Source organism: Acinonyx jubatus, chromosome E3, assembly GCF_027475565.1.
Source record: "Acinonyx jubatus isolate Ajub_Pintada_27869175 chromosome E3, VMU_Ajub_asm_v1.0, whole genome shotgun sequence".
In the NCBI taxonomy this organism is placed as follows: Eukaryota; Metazoa; Chordata; class Mammalia; order Carnivora; family Felidae; genus Acinonyx; species Acinonyx jubatus.
In genome coordinates, this window is record NC_069398.1 from 8,518,964 (window position 1) to 8,539,202 (window position 20,239).

Below are 20,239 nucleotides of genomic sequence, written 5' to 3' on the forward strand. Positions count from 1 at the left end.
CAAATCAGGACTCGAATTCAGTTCTTCATTATAGAAGTCCTAACTGTTGGTTGAAAGTTTTTTTCCTGGGCAGATAAACCCATTCTGTTGATTACGTGTCTGGCTACTTATCTGTTTGACATGTTTCTTTTCTTTTTTTTTTTTTTAATTATTTTTTTCCAACGTTTATTTATTTTTGGGATAGAGAGAGACAGAGCATGAACGGGAGAGGGGCAGAGAGAGAGGGAGACACAGAATCGGAAACAGGCTCCAGGCTCTGAGCCATCAGCCCAGAGCCTGACGCGGGGCTCGAACCCACAGACTGCGAGATCGTGACCTGGCTGAAGTCAGACGCTTAACCGACTGCACCACTCAGGCGCCCCGACATGTTTCTTTTTTAAGTTAAAAGCTTTTTATTTTAGAGGATGCAAGTGAGGGAGAGGGGCAGAGAGAGAGAGCGAGAGAGCGAGAGAATATCTTAAGCAGGTTCCACCCTCTGCTTAGCGCTCAACACAGGGCTCCATCCCATGACCCTGGGCTCGATCCCACAACCCTGGGATCATGACCTTAGCCAAAATCCAGTCAGACATTCAACTCGCTGAGCCCTCCCGGGCGCTCCTATTTGGCATGTTTCTAATGAAATACATGTGGGTTTTTTTAAAAAAATAAACAATTAAACCAAGTTTATTTCTGAGGCTGGATAACTTAGTGGTTCGGTGCAGGGACTTCCGAACCAAGTTGGCTGGGTTCGAATTGGGCTTCAGATCTTACCAGCGGGGTGATGCAGGAACGAATCACCAAACCTCTGTGTGCCTTAGCTTTCCCTCGTGAAAGGGGAATGATGAAGTACTCACAGAATGAAGGGAGGCAATCCATATGAAGAACTTAGAATAGGGTCCCCTTAGCACAGAGGACTGCCGTTTGGGGGTTAGCCATGATGCCGATGCAGGTGATGCTAATGGTCGTGATGCTGGTGGTGGTGGGGATGAAGCAGACTTTCTAAAGCCCTCAGCTGACAAGATTGCAAAGTAGAATGATTCATGACGACCAAAGGATTCCTTAGCTGACAGGAGAATACCCTTCCGGGTTCCTCCAAATGGCAGTGCCCATCTCTTGTACGATTGTGGAACTTGCGACAGGTCCTAGGACCTCTTATGTGAGACAGGGCCTACCTCGATTCCTTCTTTCTTTAACGTTTAAGTTTGTTTATTTATTTTGAGGGCGGGAGGGGCAGAGAGAGAATCCCAAGCAGGTTACGAGCTGTCTGCGCCGAGCCCAACACAGGGCTGAAACCCACAAAGTGGGAGGTCATGACCTGAGCCGAAGTGAAGCCGTCCAAGCGCCCCTCTATTTCTTATTTTTTGTTTCATGGTCTTGCTGGCTCCTGGTCTCTCCAGTTTCCGTGTGCTGCCTCAGAGGGCCTCAGGTGGACGGAGGGCCTTGTCTGTCTTCCTCAACCCGTCGTATCTAGCTTTGAACTCCATGCAGATGTCTGTGCCTCTTTGGTGCAGCCTCTTGACCGTGACCCTGTGTTTCTGTCCGCAGGAGTGGAGTGTCACATGGAACACCAGCAACCCCGACTTCACCAAGTGCTTTCAGAACACCGTCCTCGTGTGGGTGCCTTGTTCTTATCTCTGGGTCTGCTTCCCTTTCTACTTCCTCTATCTCTGCCACCATGACCGGGGCTACATTCAGATGACATATCTCAACAAAACCAAAACTGTGAGTCGCTTGGGATTTCCTCCTGGTGGGGGAGGTGGGGTGTGCTCGGGTGGGGGTGGCGGCTGGTGAAGACTGACCTGCTTCTTGTACTTCATTGGCCCTGAGTTCCTTTTTCTAGAAGGCGGACGAGTGATGTGGTAGATAAAGGCTGAGGCTCTGGGTTCAGACGTGGGTGCAGACGCTGGCTCCTCGGCTCGCTGGCCGTATGACCCGAGGCTGTCTTTTTTATTACCCCAAAAGTGTTGTTACCTTGACATAATTTCAAATTGCGGAAGCTCGGCAAGGAAGATCCCAGAAGCTCCCACTGGCCCTGTATACCCGCTAGTCACGTTCACAATTTCTAACACGTTTCCACCTTTGTTTTGTGCTTTGCTCTGGCACTCTCCCTGGACGCGTTTATTTTTTCCTGAAGCATCTGAGAATCGGAACCATCCCTGCCACATGGACCCTTGATTCTTCAGTGTGTCTTTTCTCAAAACAGGGATATTCTCTCACGTAATGGCAGTACAGTTAGTAGAGGCCATGGGCGTAATACTTTTAATAAGAATCTACTGGGGGCGCCTGGGTGGCGCAGTCGGTTAAGCGTCCGACTTCAGCCAGGTCACGATCTCGCGGTCCGTGGGTTCGAGCCCCGCGTCGGGCTCTGGGCTGATGGCTCGGAGCCTGGAGCCTGTTTCCGAGTCTGTGTCTCCCTCTCTCTCTGCCCCTCCCCCGTTCATGCTCTGTCTCTCTCTGTCCCAAAAATAAATAAACGTTGGAAAAAAAAAAAAAAAAGAATCTACGGCCTGTGTCCGATTTTGTCACTTGTCCCAATACTGTCCTTTCCAGCACCCCCACCCCCCTCCAACCCCAGCTCGGGATCCTGTCCAGATCCTGTGCTGCTTTTAGTCACGGGGGGTCTCTTTTGGTTTTCATATTTCCCAAGACTGATTTCCATAAAAAGAGGGAAACTTGAGTGGTTTCACTGAGGCTGTCCCTTTGCCCATAGGACCCTCATCGAAACCCGTCTCATTCATCCCACGTGAAATGCTGTCAATTTCCCGGTCCTCAACTAGATCCAATGTCTTTCTCTTGAGCACTTTGTACTTTTTGGGGAGAGCAACGTCTCCCTTTAAAATGTTAAACAGAGGGGCGCCTAGGGGACTCAGTCGCTTAGGCATCTGACTTGATTTCGGCTCAGGTCATGATCTCACAGTTTGTGAGTTCGAGCCCCACATAGGGCTCTGTGCTGACAGTGCAGAGTCTGCTTGGGATTCTCTCTCCCTCTCTCTCTGCCCCTCCCCTGCTCGTGCTCTCTCTCTCTCAAAATAAATCAATAAACTTAAAAAAAAAAACAGAACTGAGAAACAGTCTTTAAAAATTAAAAAAAAAAAAGTAAAACAGATTTTACCAAAAAACAAAACAAAAGCCTTGCCTAAAAGCCCTCCAGTAGCTTCTTACCACAGGGAATAAAATGTTCACAGTGGCCCAGCTTGATCTGGCCCCGGGTTCGTCTTCAGCCATCTACCCCACTCATTGCTCATTACATAGCAACCATAAGCCAGTCACGTATGTTCATACCTCAGGGCTTTTGCACTTGCTATTCTCTCTGCCTAAATTGTTCTTTCCTTCAGATAGCCACGTTTGGCTCACTACCTGTATGTCACCAGATTGGAAAGGCCTTTCCTGACCACCCTGTGTCATGTGCTACCTTTTCATGTCGCTTACTCTCTCTGGTATTCTATATTTTTCCAGTTTGTTTCTTGCCCATTTCTTCCCACGAGGGTCTCAGCTCCACAGAGGCACGGATTTTTCTGTGTTGTTCCCTGTTGTATCCTTGGCACTTTGAAAAGTATGTGGCCCTTAGTGGGCCCCCAGTGAACTTGGGTTGGATGAATGTTGTTTAATAAACGCTTATTATAGGAGGGGCCTTATGCAAGCATCCAGGGTGGCAGATGGAGGTCAGCCGTAGACTGAGATCTTGAGTTGTCAGGGGAAGGGAAGAGCAGTGCACGGACAACGAGAGTATGAGAGGGTATGAGAGGATGTCGTACTCTGGTTACAAACTGGTGTGTGATGCCCCAGAGGGTGGCTCCCCCTCCCCAGGACTTGCGCGTGTTCCAGAGGGTGTGTGGTGTGCTATGTCTAAGGACAGCTGATGGTTGAGGGCTTGACTGGTCCCTCCAAGGCTGAGCTTTTTGGTGGGGAGTTGTGGGGCGGGGGGTGCTAGGGAAAGTTCCATTGCTGTCCCTTGTAAGACGTGTGTACCTCTTTTCCAGGCCTTGGGATTTTTGCTGTGGATCGTCTGCTGGGCAGACCTCTTCTACTCTTTCTGGGAAAGAAGTTGGGGCAAATTCCTGGCCCCAGTGTTTCTGGTCAGCCCAACCCTCTTGGGCATCACTATGGTAAGTAGGAGCCAGCTGTGTACCAGGCCCCATGGAGACCAAAACTAGCAGCCAGCGTTTAGAAATTCGGGGCACCTGGGTGGCTCCGTCAGTTGAGCGTCCGGCTCAGGTCGTGATTTCATGAGTTCGAGCCTCGCCTCTGGCTCCCCACTGACCGTGCAGAGCCTGCTTGGGATTGTCTCTCCCTCTCTCTCTGTCCCGCTTCTGCTCATCCTCTCTCTGTTTCTCAAAGTGAATGCATAAACTGAAAAAAGAAATGAGAAGATCTCACATCTCCTGGTAAAAATCCAAAAATCTGGCTCCTCTTGAAAAAGTCACAGGCGGCACCAGCAGCCTCCTAGTTTTCTCGGGCCAGGAGTTGGAGACAAGACCGACGCAGTTCCTGTCCTCATGGAGTATATGTCTGGTTGTGCGAACAGACACTCGACGAATGAGTCCCCAAAAAGACACAAAATGTTTGCTCTTGTGCGAAGCACTGCAAGGGTGAAGTTTGGCAAATGTATTGGGTCTGGGGGCTAGGCAGGAAGGGGTGATGGAGCTGAAGCTGAAGGATGAGCAGGATGTTACAAAGTTGCATAGTCTGCGGGCAGAGGACTCTCCATTTGGAGAGAATAACACGTGCAACAGTCCTGGGGTCACAGGAAGAAATGGAGAGTTGGCCTGTGTGGCTGAGGGAGAGGGAGTAAGAGTGGGGGAGGGCAGCTAGGACGGCAGCAAGGGCAGAGGGCTGACCTCATAGGACCTTGAGCTTCAGGTTAAGTGGGTTTGGTTTTGTTCTTCATTCCCAAACTTGGGTTGTAAAACTTCCTTGCGCCATGGGCCCCTTTCTCCCTGGCCAGTCAGGTCTCAGGATAATGTCCTTAACACAAATGCATAGGAGCACAGAGGACACCCTTCAGGCACACACATTGATATATGTGAAGAATTTGTGATTACAATTATGTTTCCACTTGAGGTTTAACTTACATGTGGTAGGACTCACTTTTTCTTCTTAAATAAGTTCCTAAGTTTTGATAAACCCACTTACACTGCCAGCTCCACAACCGAGATCTGCAGCAGCCCATTACCCCCAAAAGTTCCGTCATGCTGCCCCCCGTCTGTGGGCAGCCCCAACCTCCACACCCCCGTCCCCTGGCAACTACTGGTGTGTTTTCTGTCCGTGTCACTTTGCCTTTTCCAGAACGTCATGTGAATGGCACTCTGCTGGCTGGGGCAGTTTGAGGCTGACTTCTCTGACCTGTTGTGTGAATCCAGAGAGGTTTTTCTGTTTTTTTTTCAAGCTGCTCAGTGTATTTGATGGCATGGTTTTGCCATACAGTGTTTATCCATTGTTGAGTAAAACCAGTTAGCAAAAGGGGTGTGTGTGTGGCTCAGTCGGTTAAGCATCCCAGTCTTGATGTCACGGTCATGAGACAGAGCCCCAAGACTGGCTCTGCTCTGGGCATGGAGGCTGCTTAAGATTCTCTCCCTTTCCCTCTGCCCCTCCCCCGCGCACGTTCTGTCATTCATAAATAAATAAATAAATGCATGCAGCGAAAGATTAAGAAACAAAATAGATATATGCATTTCAGATCAAGATCTACCAGCGGGTAGGATGCCTCTGTAATTCCCGAGCAGTGATAACTATATGTGATAGTTGGACATGTAACGTCTTCAATTGTATATTTTCAGATAGGATTTCTTTTAAAATTTTCTTTTTTAATGTTTCTTTTGGCGAGAGCACAAGCTGGGGAGGGGCAGAGAGAGGGAGACACAGAATCCGAAGCAGGCTCCAGGCTCTGAGCGGTCAGCACAGAGCCCAATGCGGGGCTCGAACTCATGAACTGTGAGATCATGACCTGAGCCGAAGTCGGACGCTTAACCGACTGAGCCACCCGGGCACCCCTTCAGGTGGGATTTCTAATGGTGACGGTGTCCCAGGTACTACTACTACTACGTGGTTTATTGCCATCACTCACAGCTGGGGATGCTGATGAGGGAAAGTGAAGCTATAGATGTTTTCCTGTCCAAGTTCATGGATCTCTGGGTCCCAGCCACAGCCCGTCCTTGGACCCCAGGTTGAAACCCCAAGTCCTGAAGGGAGAGGTTTTGAGCGAGGGTGTGTCACGCCTGGCTCTGTGTATTGAAAAGCTGACTGTGGCCTCTGAGTGGAGAACGGATTGAATTGTTGGGGCAGAACTGGAAGCTGGGAGTCCAGTGGGGGGCCCGTGGGGTGACCCAGAGTGTTGGGAGGGGGCTGAGGCCAGGGTGAGCAGTGGCTAAAGTGAGGATCTGCCTTGATGGCAGATCTGCAAGTTTCTGATAGATTGTAGGGAGTGAGAGAGATTCCCCGCCCCCCCCCCCCCCCCCCACCGCCCGAGGTGCATAGATGAGGACAGACAGGTGGTTGTGTTTCTGGGGAGTAAGGGCAGGGGCCATGGGTGACCCTTCAGCTCCTCGTGACTGGCTTTGGGGACACGCCTCGGGAGGCCAGCTCTGCCTGTCTGGAGAATGACCGTGGCAGTTCCTTCTGTAGAGGAAAAAGTAGTTTTATCATTTGTTTTCTCTCCCTGATCATAAAATCGGTGTGAAATGGAAGTAATAGCCTCCGGTGTCAGGAATGACATAAAATCCCATTCTCCCCCGCCAGCCATCATTCTCATAAAGTCCCCTGTAGGTGACATGCGTAATTGTAGGTAGATTAAAAGTAAGCTTCATTTCCTTTTGAAGGAGAACAGTTACCACTGTTGCCCAGAGGAGAAGAATTCGTCCCAGTCAGGGATGGGATTTGAACATAGGTCTTCCTACCTGTAAATAAAGGCTTGGCCCACTGCCTGTTTTTGTCAATAAAGTTTTATTGGCACTCAGCCATGCCCATTCATTCAAGAAAAAGTGGGCCTATGTCTCTTCCAAAAACATTTTTTTAACGTTTACTTATTTTTGAGAGACAGAGACAGAGCATGAGCAGGGGAGGAGCAGAGAGAGAGAGGGAGACACAGAATTCGAAGCAGGCTCCAGGCTCTGAGCTGTCAGCACAGAGCCCGACGTGGGGCTGGAACCCACCAACGGTGAGATCATGACCTGAGCCAAAGTCCGAGGCTTAATCGACTGAGCCACCCAGGTACCCTGCCTACATCTGTTCTAAACTGAGCTTCCCCCCCAACTTTTCATCCTGCCCCAGATCTATTCATGATCTTCTTAAATTCCCACAACCTTCAAGTTAGATGCTATTGGCATTTCCATTTTGCAGATGAGGCAGCGGAAGCTCAGAGAAGTTCAGTGAGTTGCTCAGGGTCACCCAGCAAGGTGAGAGCGGAGCTGGTCCTGGAGCCAGGTCCCCCCCCCGGCTGTTTTTTGCACCACTGAGCTGAGGACAGCCCTGATCCAGTCCTGACAGCTGCCGGGATTGTGGGCGGCCGTGGGGCCCGGTCTTGTGACAACTCCTGTTGTATGCTTCTCTCTTCCAGCTGCTTGCTACCTTTTTAATTCAGCTCGAGAGAAGGAAGGGAGTCCAGTCCTCGGGGATCATGCTCACTTTCTGGCTTGTAGCCCTACTGTGCGCCCTTGCCATCTTGAGATCCAAAATCATGACTGCCTTAAAAGAGGTAAGTGGTGGCCTCGAGCGGCCCTTGGGAAAGGTGCTTATTCCTTCCAGCTTATGCGGAAATCGTGCATTGCCCTGGGATCCAGACAATGAGTAGTGTATGGGCCCAGCTTCTTCCCCCAGGGATTTCGCTAGCTCATTCAGCCTTTCATCTAGAACCTTCTTTCTTCAGAGCCCCATTTACTTGTGTAGCTTCAGGGGCCCATGTGGGTTCTCTAGGGGTGGGAGCCCTAGACAGGTGCACACCGCCCTCTGAGCCCCAGTCAGCAGTGAACAGCAAGGCAAGTCAACTGTAGATAATCTTTAGTGTGCACCAGAGCTGAGCGGGGAGTGGTGTTCGCAGAGCGGCTGCCCCCCTAGGGGGCCTGATACTTGACCAAGGTTTTTTTCCGTGAAGAATCTTACCGACTGCTGACAATTACTCCGACAGGGTTTCTGAGCCTCAGCACTAATGGACATTTTGGACCGGAGATGTCTTTGTTGTAAGAGACTGTCCTGACCTTTGTAGGATGTTTGCGGGGCATCCCTGGCCTCTGCCCATGGATTCCAGTAGCAGACCCCAAGTTAGGGTGAACAGAAATGTCTCCAGATGCTACTAAATGTTCTTTGGGAAGCAAAATCCTCTGTGATTGAGAATCACTGATCTGTTTATACATGGAGAAACTCAAGTGCACAGAGGCTGAGTGAATTGACAAAACCCCATGGCCAGTACGAGCAGGGCCAGGCCTTGAACGTGGGCTGGTTAACTCTCAAGCCTGAGTCTCCTTTTGCCACATTGGATGCCCTCACCAGGCATCCGGGAGCACACCGTGATGGGACTGCCTCTCTTCTGTTAGGGCAGGAAAGCTTATTACTGGGTCTGCACCTGCTCCCTGGCCTCTGCAGGCTGCTTCCAGAAAGTGACCTTCTCTTCCTCCTTCCTTGCCACACTTCTAGGGTGCTGAAATTGACGTGTTTCGCGATGTCACTTTCTACATTTACTTTTCCCTCGTGCTGATTCAGCTCGTGTTGTCCTGCTTCTCGGACCGATCGCCCCTGTTCTCTGAAACCATCCACGACCCTGTAAGTGTGATCGGAGACACGGGTGTGTGTGTTTGTGTGAAAAATACTATACGGTGTTAGCTAACATCGATTAGACACTTGTTCTGTGACAGTATCATCCACGTGGGATCTCGTTCCATCTTCCCCCCCTACCCCGCCAAGGCCCAGAGAGAGAGGTAACATCCTCCTTCCCACTCTACAGATGGAAAAACTGAGGCCTCTGTGTGGCTAGGGGGAGTTAAGGAAGGAATCTGCTTCATACTTGTAAACGTCTGTGTCTTACAGGCCTTCTGGTTTGATCATTTGGTTGCCATAGCGATTTTAGAAAATGTGAGCAAAACATTTAAACGTGAAGATATTTCCCCTTCTAACAATGCAGGTTTTCTAGAAGAACGAGAAGTTGTGTCACTATTCGGGCCATTGCCCCCCCACAGCATTACTTGAGCTCCGCGGAGGAGTGCGGCCCTAGTCTACACGGTGCCCAGCACTCCCTCTTGTATTACACAGTCTGCTTCCTTCTGTCGTGGTATGTCCCTGGCCCTTGAGGGATTTGAGTTTGAGACCCTGAGTCTCTTGTGTTATTTTGAGGGAAGCAGGAATCTTCTCTGCACCAGTGGGTGTGAGTGGGTGCGGTGGAAATGACTAGTCTTCCTGTTGACAGAATAAAAGGGAACATAGTCGTTGACCACTGTTGCCTCCGTTCTTCCTCCTGGCTTCCCCCTTTTCCTTCCTCTTTGCCCCTCTCCCTCCTTCTCCTGCTTCTTCGCTCCCTCGTTCCATCTGGTGCCAAGTGTCAGGCCCCGGTCTGGGCACAGGGCTGTGGCAGTGCCTAACACAGAGATCTTGCCCACCTCAGGCTTATGTTGTCATGTGGGCCGGAGAGACAGCCTGTAACCCTGGACCCAAGTGTATATCAGTCAGGTGGCAGTGAATCTTGAGGAGGAGAGGAAAGCATGGAGAGGAAATGCATGTGATGGTTGAGGGTTGTGTGCAGTTTCGAGTTGATAGGAGCCATCAGGGGAGGCCTCCCTCATGAAACCTCACTGCGGTGCGGGAGCGAGCTGAGCAAATACCAGATGAAGAGTGGTCCAGGTGGGGTTGGCAAGTGCAAAGGCCCTGGGGCAGGAGCTGCCATGGACTGTCAAGGGAGCAGCAGGAAAGGCCAGTGTGCCTGGAGCAGCGAGAGGCCACGGAGGGCTAAGACATGGCGTCTCAGAGGTGGGGACCATCGCCTGTAGTTGTGTGAGCCATTGGACTTTACTCTGAGTGGGAGGGGAACCTTTGGAGCATTTATTTGACGCTTTGTTCGTGGCTAGTCAGCTGTTAACTGGCGAAATGGCAGCAAGGGCAGTTCTTAGCTGCTGCGATTCTCTGGGGTTTGGCCTGAGCCTCATCAAAAGGCTGAGGCTGCCTTTGTGGGGGACGAAGGCAGCTGTGGGGAATTGGCTCTGAGGAGCCGAGTTTTTACGTCTAAAAAACATAGGTGTGTGTGTTTGCATATGTGCATGTTGTTGTACGTGTGCACGTGCATCTGTTTTCGTTCACGTGTGCGTGTGCATATGTGCGTTAGCGTGTTCTTGGGCGCGTGTGTGTGTTTGTACGTGTGCAAAGTTCACAAGGGCAGCGACGACGCCTGGGGCGCCCACTGGATCCCGGCTCACGCCTGCCACAAAGGAGGAGAGGGGCTCACATGTCTGTGGCTGCCGTGTCTCCTGCTGAGCAGGGTTTGTGCGCATGGCGGTGGGTGTTAGTCAGCGGCATGTCCCCATCAGGAAACCTTTATTTATTTATTTTCAATTTATTATGTTTTTTTTACATTCATTTTTGAGAGACAGAGTACAAGCGGGGGAGGGGCAGGGAGAGAAGGAGACGCGGAATCCGAGGCAGGTTCCAGGCTCCGAGCCGTCAGCACAGAGCCCGACGTGGGGCTCGAACTCACAGACCGCGAGATCATGACCTGAGCTGAAGTCGGACGCTTAACCGACTGAGCCACCCAGGCACCTCGGGAGAGGGAATTTCTGATGTCTGGTTCCCTCTGGGGATCTGGATAAAAACTCCTTTTTCTTCTTTCCCCGGGTGCCCCTACATGAGGGTGGTTCGTAGAGCTGGCTTCTTCCTCCGTTGTGCTTTCTGCGTTCCCAGCAGCCTGGGCCTTGGGCCTGCTCTGCCACACTGGGGCGGCTGGAGGCTGGGTTGCCCAGGACTGGGACGCTCCGTCTCTTGTCCCCAAGCATTCAGTTTTAGGAGTCTAAGCTTACAGAGATGGTTGGACCGTTAGACCCTAACTCACACCCTAAATCTGATGGTGACAGCACGAAGCCTGCTTGGGATTCTCTCCGTCTCCCTCTCTCCTCCTGCGCACTCCTGCTCTCAAAATAAAAAAACTAGTAGTTTATTGTTAGGGTTCATAGTCCTGGCTGTTGCCCGGGCTCAGCCGCGGTTCTGTCTCGGGGTTTCCCTGATGGTAGCATTGGGAAGGCGGCTTCTCACTCGCTGGGCTGGTGGTTAGCACCAGCCCCTGGCCGGAGCCTCAGCTAGGGTTGACGGTCCATGTCAGGGTGGCCTGGGTGACCTCTCAGTGTGGTGGCCCGTGTCTGAGAATGAGTGTTCCTAGAGAGGGTGCCAGGCGGAAGCTGTGTCACCTCGTACGACCCAGTCCCAGATTTCACACAGTGTCACTCCTGCCACAGTCTGTTGTTGATGGAGGCATTCACAGAAGTCAGCCTGGGTTCGAGGGCTGGGGACACAGACCCCACTTCTAGATGGGGGGGGGGGAGCGGTCAGGTCTCATTCTAAGACGAACTCATGAGATGGCAGATAATGTCTGGCCCTCTTTGGACAATGCAGTCTGCTGTGTACCCGCAGGAAGCTTGTGGCCTCGTGGGGGACAGCCACTGAACGGGTGGGCAAACAGCCGTGTACCTGCAGTTGAGGTGCAGGCTGGGAAGGCTGGGAATCAGCTTATGGGACTTAGATTTGTGACCCCAGGCAAGTCCCTCCTCCTTTCAGGACCTCAGCGTTCCCTTCTTGAAAGTGGGTTGAGCCCCATTTGGTGCTGGGATCTGAGGCCGGTGATCAGGGGGAGGAGGACACCGTTAGGTGCTTTCTCTGCCTGTCTCCCCATTATCCTCAGGGCTCCCATCATAGTGGAGCTCAGAAGATGGGGAGAGCCCAGCCCCAGCTGCTGTCCTGACTTCGGAGCCGCAGTCACATGTTGTCTGTGCACACAGGGAGCAGTCAGCCTTGCCCTGGGGTGGCCAGGGGCAGGTGGGGCCTGGGTGGGAGCTGGCAGCACTGGGCTTCTCCAGGCTCGCTCCTGCTGAGTCACCAAAGTCGGCCTCCTCTCCAGCTGGCCCTGTGCCCTTTGCATGACTCAGACGGCTGTGCTGGCCCTGGTTTTTCCGTGGGGCTGCTCCCCTCTGTACCTCCAGGCCCTGGGCTGCTTGGAATCTGGGAGCGGCTCATCTAGCCGTCCAGGGCTCTCTTGGGGTTCCTGTCTGGCCCTTTCTGTGATCCTTGTTGGCCCCAAGGCTACTGCTTAGAATGGGGCCCGTGAAAGGAGGGAGGTGTTTCCTTTTGCCCTCGGAGGCATCAACGGCAAATGTGGTCATATAGTGGACCCCCACTCCTCAAAGTGGGGTCTTTGGACCGACGGCACTGGCATTCCCTGGGTGCTGTTAGAAATCCAGAGTCCTGGGCCCACTGAGCCCTGCTGGGTCATAGCCTCATTTTAGCAGGATCTACGGGTGGTGCACGGTTGAAAAGCATTGGTTTAGGACATTTAAAACGCATGTCAAACTGCCCAGCTCATTTGGCATAAGAGGTAGTTTTAGTCTTGTCCATAAATATGGGAAATATTTCCCCCAGCACTTTTGCTGTGAACGTGGAAAGTGAGTACCCATCCACGCTCCAGTTCAGTTCTACAGTTAACATTGTGCTCAACTTGCTTTATCACATATCTGGCCAACCAGCCAGCCAACTGGCTCATTTTTTTGGTATCTGAAACGTACTTTGAAATACTTAGTATGCGTTACCCAGACATTTGCACCATGCAAACCACTAGCCAGAGTGCAGTATCTGTATATGCTTCTGTTTTATGTTTCTCTTAAAGCAGAATTTGCATAGTGAAATTCCTGAATGTAAAAGTTACTGGTTGAGGAGTTGTGACAAATGAGTAATAGCCCAAGCCCTTATCAAGCTACAGAACACTACCAGGACCCCAGAAAGTTCCCTCCTGCCCTTCATGGTCAGTCTTGACCCCTCATACAATAGAGGCAGCCACTGAACATGAATTGCTTTATGAACGCATCGTAAAGTCTGTTTAAAAAAAAAATTTTTTTTAATGTGTATTTATTTTTGAGAGAGAAAGAGCATGAGCAGGGAAGGGGTGGAGAGAGAGGGAGTCACAGAATCCGAAGGAGGCTCCAGGCTCTGAGCTGTCAGCACAGAGCCCAACACAGGGCTGGAACTCGAGAACGGCGAGATCATGACCTGAGCCGAAGTCAGACGCTTGACCGACTGAGCCATCCAGGCTCCCCTCATAAAGTCTGTTCTTAAGGCTTCTCTCATTTATGCTGTTGGTCACAGTGGTTTGGTATTGTGCAGGGGTGCAGGGTGGAGGGGCTCTGGGTACTGAAATGAACAAACTTTACCGTTGAGGAGGGGGCACTGGCCAAATAAACCAAGAGCTGTGGACAGTGGGGCTCCGAGGCAGGAAAGTGCTGGGGGCTGAGGGGCTGGAGGAGAGGTTCCTAACTCAGCCTGAGGCTCCAGGGCCAGCGTCCAGGGGAGGGGAGTCCTGAGTCTGAGAAACAAGAGGCGTCGGCCAGGCTTGTAAGGCCAGACAGGACGGGGCTCCCGGTCGAGGAACCAGCACGTAAAAGGGTCCAGCTGTATAAAGGACCTTGTAGGTGTTTGGGGAACTGCAGGGTTCTGCTTGGTTGGTTCGGAGGGACCTAGAGCTGAGCTTGCAAAATCAAGGGTAGAATTGCATGTCACCTTGAAGACTTGGGATTTGGCCATGTTGGAAGATTCTCAGCGTGGGGGGGGGGGGTGACACACTCAGGTTGCAGGTGTTTTCGGGGACCCCTCTGGCTGAAAGTAGGAGGGTGCCTGGGACACGGAGGGGCTGGTGGCACTTATATAGCCAGCTCAGCAGCTCAGGCGGGTCAGGAGGAGGGCGGAGCCAGTCAGTGACCCTGTGTGTTGTCTTTTTAAGTTTCTTAGTCTTTGAAGCCTCCTGATGAGGCAGGGCTGTGAGTCTCATCTTATACATCAGGTTACTGAGGGCCAGAGTGGTGAAGTGTCTTGCCTGAGTTCACCAGGCTGGATCAGAAGCTCTTCCTCAGGGTTGGCACACCCGAGTGTGTATCTCTTGGAAGGCCCTGCGAGCACCCCCAGACTTTGAGTCAGTAGCTCTTGGCGGGACCCATGCATTTGCAAATCTAACAGCTTCCCAGGCACCGTGAATGCTGGCACTGGAGGGCCATGTTGGAGGACCCCTGCTGTAAGCCGTATGGCTGTGTCATCCTCCCCTTACTGCTGGGCATCTGGGTGGTGCAGAGTTCGAGTAACCGGCAGGAGACTAAAAGAGTCAAAACCAGAAACGCTGAGCGGGGATCCCGAGCATTTCTGACAAAAAGGCCAGAGTGCTGAAAGGCCCGTTTCCCAAACTGCCTGGTGGGAGACAATGAATGACCAGCTCTTAAAGAAACAGTGCTTGGGGCTATTGTACCAAATTGGTTTAAGCCACGTGGGTTTTGGCCAAATCGCCGGGTGCCAGATACAGATGCCAAAGAATGTGGCTCTCTCTGTACGTTGCATAAATCAGACTCTCTCTCCCTCTGCCTTCATCCAGGGCTTGCCTGAATTACTCTCCTTTCTAGGTGAATGGGGGACCAGTGAATAAGCTTCCTACATGCAGGGACAGGAGTTAGCTCTACTTCAGCCTCCAAGGCTGGGAAACCCCCTCACTGACAGCGTTGCCATTCATGAGTTACGTCAGAATGTTCTGCTTGGTTTCCATTGAATGGAATGCGGTCTGGGTTCTCATCCAGCGCCCAGCCCATTTCTTTTTCTTTTTTTTACATTATCGGTTCTTGGGGCGCCTGGATGGCTCCATCAGTTAAGCATCTGACTCTTGGTTTTGGCTCAGGTCATGATTTCAGGGATTTGTGAGTTTGAGACCCGCGTCGGGCTCTGTACTGATGGCATAGAGGCTGCTCGGGATTCTCTCTCCACTCTCCCCTGCTCGTGCCGTCTCTGTCTCTCTCTCTCTCAAATAATAAATAAATAAACGTAAAAAATTACTGGTTCTTGACTACTTTAGAGCTCAAGTTGTTTTTATCAAATAAAGCCTTCTATGTCAGATAGGGGCTTCCAGAAACCAGATTCCAACTTACCTGTTTCCTTTTCTGCACTGGCAGTGGGGACCTTCTGTCAGCCTGACATGACTCCTAATAATCTGAAAATCCCGGGGTGCCTGGGTGGCTCAGTTGGTTAAGTGTCCAGCTTCAACTCAGGTCATGATCTCACGGGGTCGTGGATTTGAGCCCCGCGTCCAGGTCTGAGCTTTTGGATTTTGTGTCTCCCTCTCTCTCTCTCTTCCCCTCTCCCACTCATGCTCTGTCCCTGTCTCTGTCCCTCTCTCTCTCTCAGAAATAAATAAACATTAAATAAACTTAAAAAAAAAATAACCTGAAAATCCCTGTTTGGATTCAAAGGAGGGGGGAAGTGAATGGGACAAAGCTCTTGGAGAGTGCACATTAGAAACTGTGAAACGTTCTTGTAAATAATGTGATCTCACTGCTTCGGCAGGGTGCATTTTCTTGCAGCAGCTGGGATTTTTACTAGCCGGGGTGAGGATTCCTCTTTTCCCTCTGGGCCATCATTTCTTGCAGTCTCAGGGGTACGACCCCCATTTGTATACAGTAGGGCGAAAAGGGAATGAACGTGCCTTCGATTATGCAGTCACAGTATTGCTTCCTTCTGGTGCCACGGCTGGAGTTGCCTGATTGTGAGAGAATGCCGGGATTGGTGAGCCCCCTGTGCGCATAGATGCCTAATGCCCTGCTGTTTGCACGGTGTCTCTGTGCAAATGAGAAAAAGACATTGTACCCCCTCCGGGTGGATGAGTTTGGGAACGGCCGGCCTCCTTCAGGCTGATGCAGCCCCTCAAAGGCACAAGACTCGGGGGTCTTGTTGAGCTGTGTCTCAGCCCCCACCTGCCCCTCAGCTGGGCATCTCTGTATGAGGTCTGTGACCCGCACAGCTATGCTCCGTGTCCTGTGGCAAGACTCAAGGAAGACTGGATTTGGAAGCAAACGGCCGTCACTTGAGCTCTGGTTTTACGCCTTAGTAACCGCTGTCTCGGGGTGTTGTGGGCTCTGATGTAAGCAGGGCTTAGCCAGCTTATTCTGTAGAAAGCCAGATAGTAAATATTGAGGCTGTGTAGACCACGTAGTTTGAGGTGCACCTACTCAGCTATGCCATTGTAGCTCAAAAGCAGATGCAGACGGTATGTAAATGAGTGGGCGTCACCGTGTGCCAATCAGATTTGACTATCAGCTATGTAAATGAGTGGGCGTCACCATGTACCCATCAGACTTGACTTTGCCAGCAGCCAGCCTGTGGGCCTTTCTTTGGCAACCCTTATGTGAAGCATCTGGTACAGTGCTTGGCGCATCGTGATGCTACAAGAAATAGAAGATGGTACTATTGTTTCTACTGTTAGTATTAATCCCATTAATACCATTTCTCCCACAGTCACTCCGCACCAGGTACTATTCTAAGGACGTAACATGCTTTGTCTCATTTAAGCGCATCACCAGGTCCCTTGGCCAAGGTCGTCACGGCTAGTAAGTAGGTGGCAGGGCTGGGATTCAGAGCCTCTCTCTCACCTCCTTGCTGTTTTGTTGCCTCTCACATAATCAACCCCCCTGGCCCCCTTCTCTCCTGGGACCTTCATTTTTTTCCTCTGGTGCAGCTCTCTCTGTTTACCCTTTTTCCTTTTTTAAGTGTTTATTTATTTTTGGGACTAAGAGCACAAGCAGGGGAGGAGCAGAGAGAGAAAGAGACGGAGACATAGAATTGGAAGAGGCTCCAGGCTTTGAGCTGTCAGCACAGAGCCTGACACGGGGCTGGAACTCATGAACCGTGAGATCATGACCTGAGCCCAAGTCGGACACTTAACCACCCAGCCTGGCGCCCCTCTGTGTTTATACTTCTGTATTTATTTGCATCTTGGTTTGCTTACTGTTCATCCCCCCAAGCTGGGACGCGGTATTGGGTGGGGACCTCACTGTGTCGTGCATAGCCCTGTCCCCAGCCCGTAGCCATCTCCTGGCATATAAGCAGGCCCTCCCTAAACGTTTGCTCAAGAAATGAGTCATTGCCAGCTGTGGCCCCTCCCCCTCCCGCTCCCTGCCGGAACCCCGGCTTTTCCCGGTGCGTCAGAATTGGGCTACAGTTGAAGTGCATGTGAGATTCCCTGATAACTCGCTCACCACCAGCCCACAGAGCAAATACCATCACCTGTTCCACGAATAGTGTTGCCACCCCGGGTTGGAAAAGTTCCAGCTTACAACACTGTCCCACGGACACAGTTCACTTCTCCCTCCTTACAGTCCTGTGAGGAAGGCGGAGCAGCCGGAAGACCTGCTCCCATCTTTCAGATTCAGAAACTAAGGCTTTCAGGTGAAGGTACTTGCCTGAGGTCATTCAGGTACAAAATGGCAACCCTGGGATTTGAACCCTGGTTCCACAGTTGGAACTTTCTCTGTGTTAGGTTGGTCTGGAACGTAGGTCTGTGAGGCGGCAGTGTCTGATTTCCTTATTAAAACTTTTGTGAGGGGGCACCTGGACGGCTCAGTCAGTTGAGCGTCTGATTTCCGCTCAGGCCATGATCTCACAGTCATGAGTTTGAGCCCCGGGTTGGGCTGGCTGCTGTCAGCACAGAGCCTGCTTTGGATCCTTTGTCCCCACCACCCCCCCTCCCCACCCCTCCCCTGCTTGTGCTCTCTCAAAAATAAAATTTGCATTAAAAAAAAAAAATCTGAGGCCAGAGCCCTAGCCCGAGGTCTAAGCTGGTCTGGGGTGGGACCCTGGCCCACCGTGTTCGGTGAGCTTCTCAGGTGACACTGGCACAGGTAGGGCTGGGACACCCCGGAAACTCCTGGTACTCCATGGCCCCGGAGTGGAGCCCAGGATGCGTGTCTGAGTCACTGGGGAAGCTTTTCATCTAGCTTTTCATGATGGAAACTTCCGCGTGTGCACATACGTAGACAGCAGGGTATCACCAACTGCCACGGACTCTTTCTTCACCCCGCACCGCGTCGTAGGTAAACATTTCAGCGTGTATCTCTGGAAGGCAGGGCTTTAAACGTATTTAGTAACTTGTTATTTTGAAATAACTTGACTTACACAAGGTTGTAGAAATGGTAGGATGGCTGTCTGCCCTTCTCCCCAGTGAGAGTAGGTGAAAGAGAAGAGTTCTTTCATTGCATTTTCTTAAAAAACACATTTTTGGGGGGCGCCTGGGTGGCTCAGTCGGTTAAGCGGCCGACTTCGGCTCAGGTCATGATCGCGCGGTCCGTGGGTTCGAGCCCCGTGTCGGGCTCTGTGCTGACAGCTCAGAGCATGGAGCCTGTTTCAGATTCTGTGTCTCCCTCTCTCTGACCCTCCCCTGTTCATGCTCTGTCTCTCTCTGTCTCAAAAATAAATAAACGTTAAAAAAAAACCACATTTTTTTAACGTTTATTTATTTTTGAGAGAGAGAGAGAGACAGAGCACACGCAGGGGAGGGGCAGAGAGAGAGGGAGACACAGAATCCGAAGCAGGCTCCGGACTCTGAGCTGTCAGCACAGAGCCCGACGCGGGGCTCGAACCCCCGGACCGCGCGATCATGACCTGAGCCGAAGTCGGACGCTTAACAAAATGACCCACACAGGTTGCCCCTGAAAGAGAAGGATTTTAAACAGTAAACCATTGCTACTGCTGTGTGGCCTGAAAGCATTAATAATAATTGTTGGATTTCGTCAAGTTTTCCAGTCACCCATTGTGGTTGCAACGTGGCACGTCTTCTTAACGTTCTGTCCTTCCTTCCTTGTATATTAGCTGGACCACTTCTATGCAGAGACACTTCCCCTGTGGGCAAGTTCCTTTAGAAAAGGTGGGAAAATGCTTGTTGTCTGCCCATCTTCTCTTCTCAGAACAACGGCTTGCTTCACTTGTGTCTTTTCAAGCACGATGCCAGAGAGTTGCTTTTTTTCCCGCGTCCGTGTGAGATTGTGTATTTAAACACATGTGATGTTTAAATGGATGTTCTACTTAGGATCCTGATTGTGACTTGCACTGTCCCTTTTTGGGCTAATAGGAGTCACTTCTGGTTGCTTCTCAGGTCTTGGGCGCCTCGGTGGCTCAGTGGGTTAAGCGTCCGACTTCAGCTCAGGTCACGATCTCGCGGTTTGTGCGTTCGAGCCCCACGTTGAGCTCTGTGGTGACATCTCAGAGCCTGGAGCCTGCTTTGGACTGTGTCTCCCTCTCTCTGCCCTTCCCCTGTTTCCGTGCGTGCTCTTTCTCCCTCCCTCCCTCTCTTTCTCTGTCTCTGTCAAATCTAAATAAAACATTAAAATTTTTTTTTTTAATTTAAAATTTAAACTCCACGCGAATTTAGCTTCCTTGGTATCAGGCTTATCTGGTATATTTCCTGCCAAACCCCTTTGCCAAGGAGACTCTGGGAGTTAAAAACAAACAAAAACTTGATGCCCTGGTCCCACCCTCAGCCAGCTTAATCAGAATCTCTGGGAGGTGGGGACCAGGTACAGGTTTTTTGTGTGTTTTTTTTTTTTTTTTAATTGCTCGCAGCCTGGATGGAAAACCACCAAGGCACAACGTATGTTCTCGCCTGGCTCTCCCGTGCTGTGTCTCTGAAAAAGGGCTAGAGACCTCATCCTTGCCTGGTGAGCGCCCTTCACCAAAGTGTGTATTTCAGAATGCCGACCTCCATGTATCTGCTTGGAATGGAAAGTCGGCCCTTGCTGGTGGTCACCGAGGCTCCATGCTGACATCACTCTCCTGCTCTTTGTATTATTGTTGGATTGTGTCGGTGACTTCCCATTGCCCTTGGGATGAAGACCCAAACCCCTTACTTGGCCTCCAGTGTAGACTGGTCAGCCCCCTCTTAGTTCCTGGAATAGGGTTATGTTCCCTTCTGCCATGGGGCCTTTGCACACACACCCTTGTTGCCAAGACTACCCTGCCTCTCCCCTTTACTTGTCATCCTCTACTCTTCAGAGCCCACCTCGGGGATGCCTTCTTTGACCTTCGTCAGAGAGATCAGCCCCCATCCGCTTATCCGCTCCCTTGCCGTGAGCTCACTAAGATACCAGTGATCCCACCGGTAATACTGACCTATCTTCAGGAAACAATCCTCACTGCAGTTGTGGTTGAGTGCCTGCTCACAAGATCCTTTGATTAATGGCTCTTTCCGGACGCTGCGAGGGGCTCGTAGTCTGTTTTCACCACTTGCCTG

General features: G+C 51.3%; 1 protein-coding gene across 4 annotated transcripts in view; it reads left to right on the forward strand.

The window, feature by feature from the left end:
- ABCC1 (ATP binding cassette subfamily C member 1) overlaps positions 1 to 20,239 on the forward strand; it is a 139,120-nt gene that overhangs the window by 39,746 nt on the left and 79,135 nt on the right. For all 4 annotated transcript variants that reach the window (XM_027043173.2, XM_027043174.2, XM_053213331.1 and 1 more), the window contains exons 2-5: positions 1,525 to 1,701; positions 3,960 to 4,085; positions 7,532 to 7,669; positions 8,605 to 8,730. In XM_027043173.2, coding sequence (XP_026898974.2) covers positions 1,525 to 1,701; positions 3,960 to 4,085; positions 7,532 to 7,669; positions 8,605 to 8,730 — 567 coding nt within the window. The remainder of the gene's footprint in view (positions 1 to 1,524; positions 1,702 to 3,959; positions 4,086 to 7,531; positions 7,670 to 8,604; positions 8,731 to 20,239) is intronic.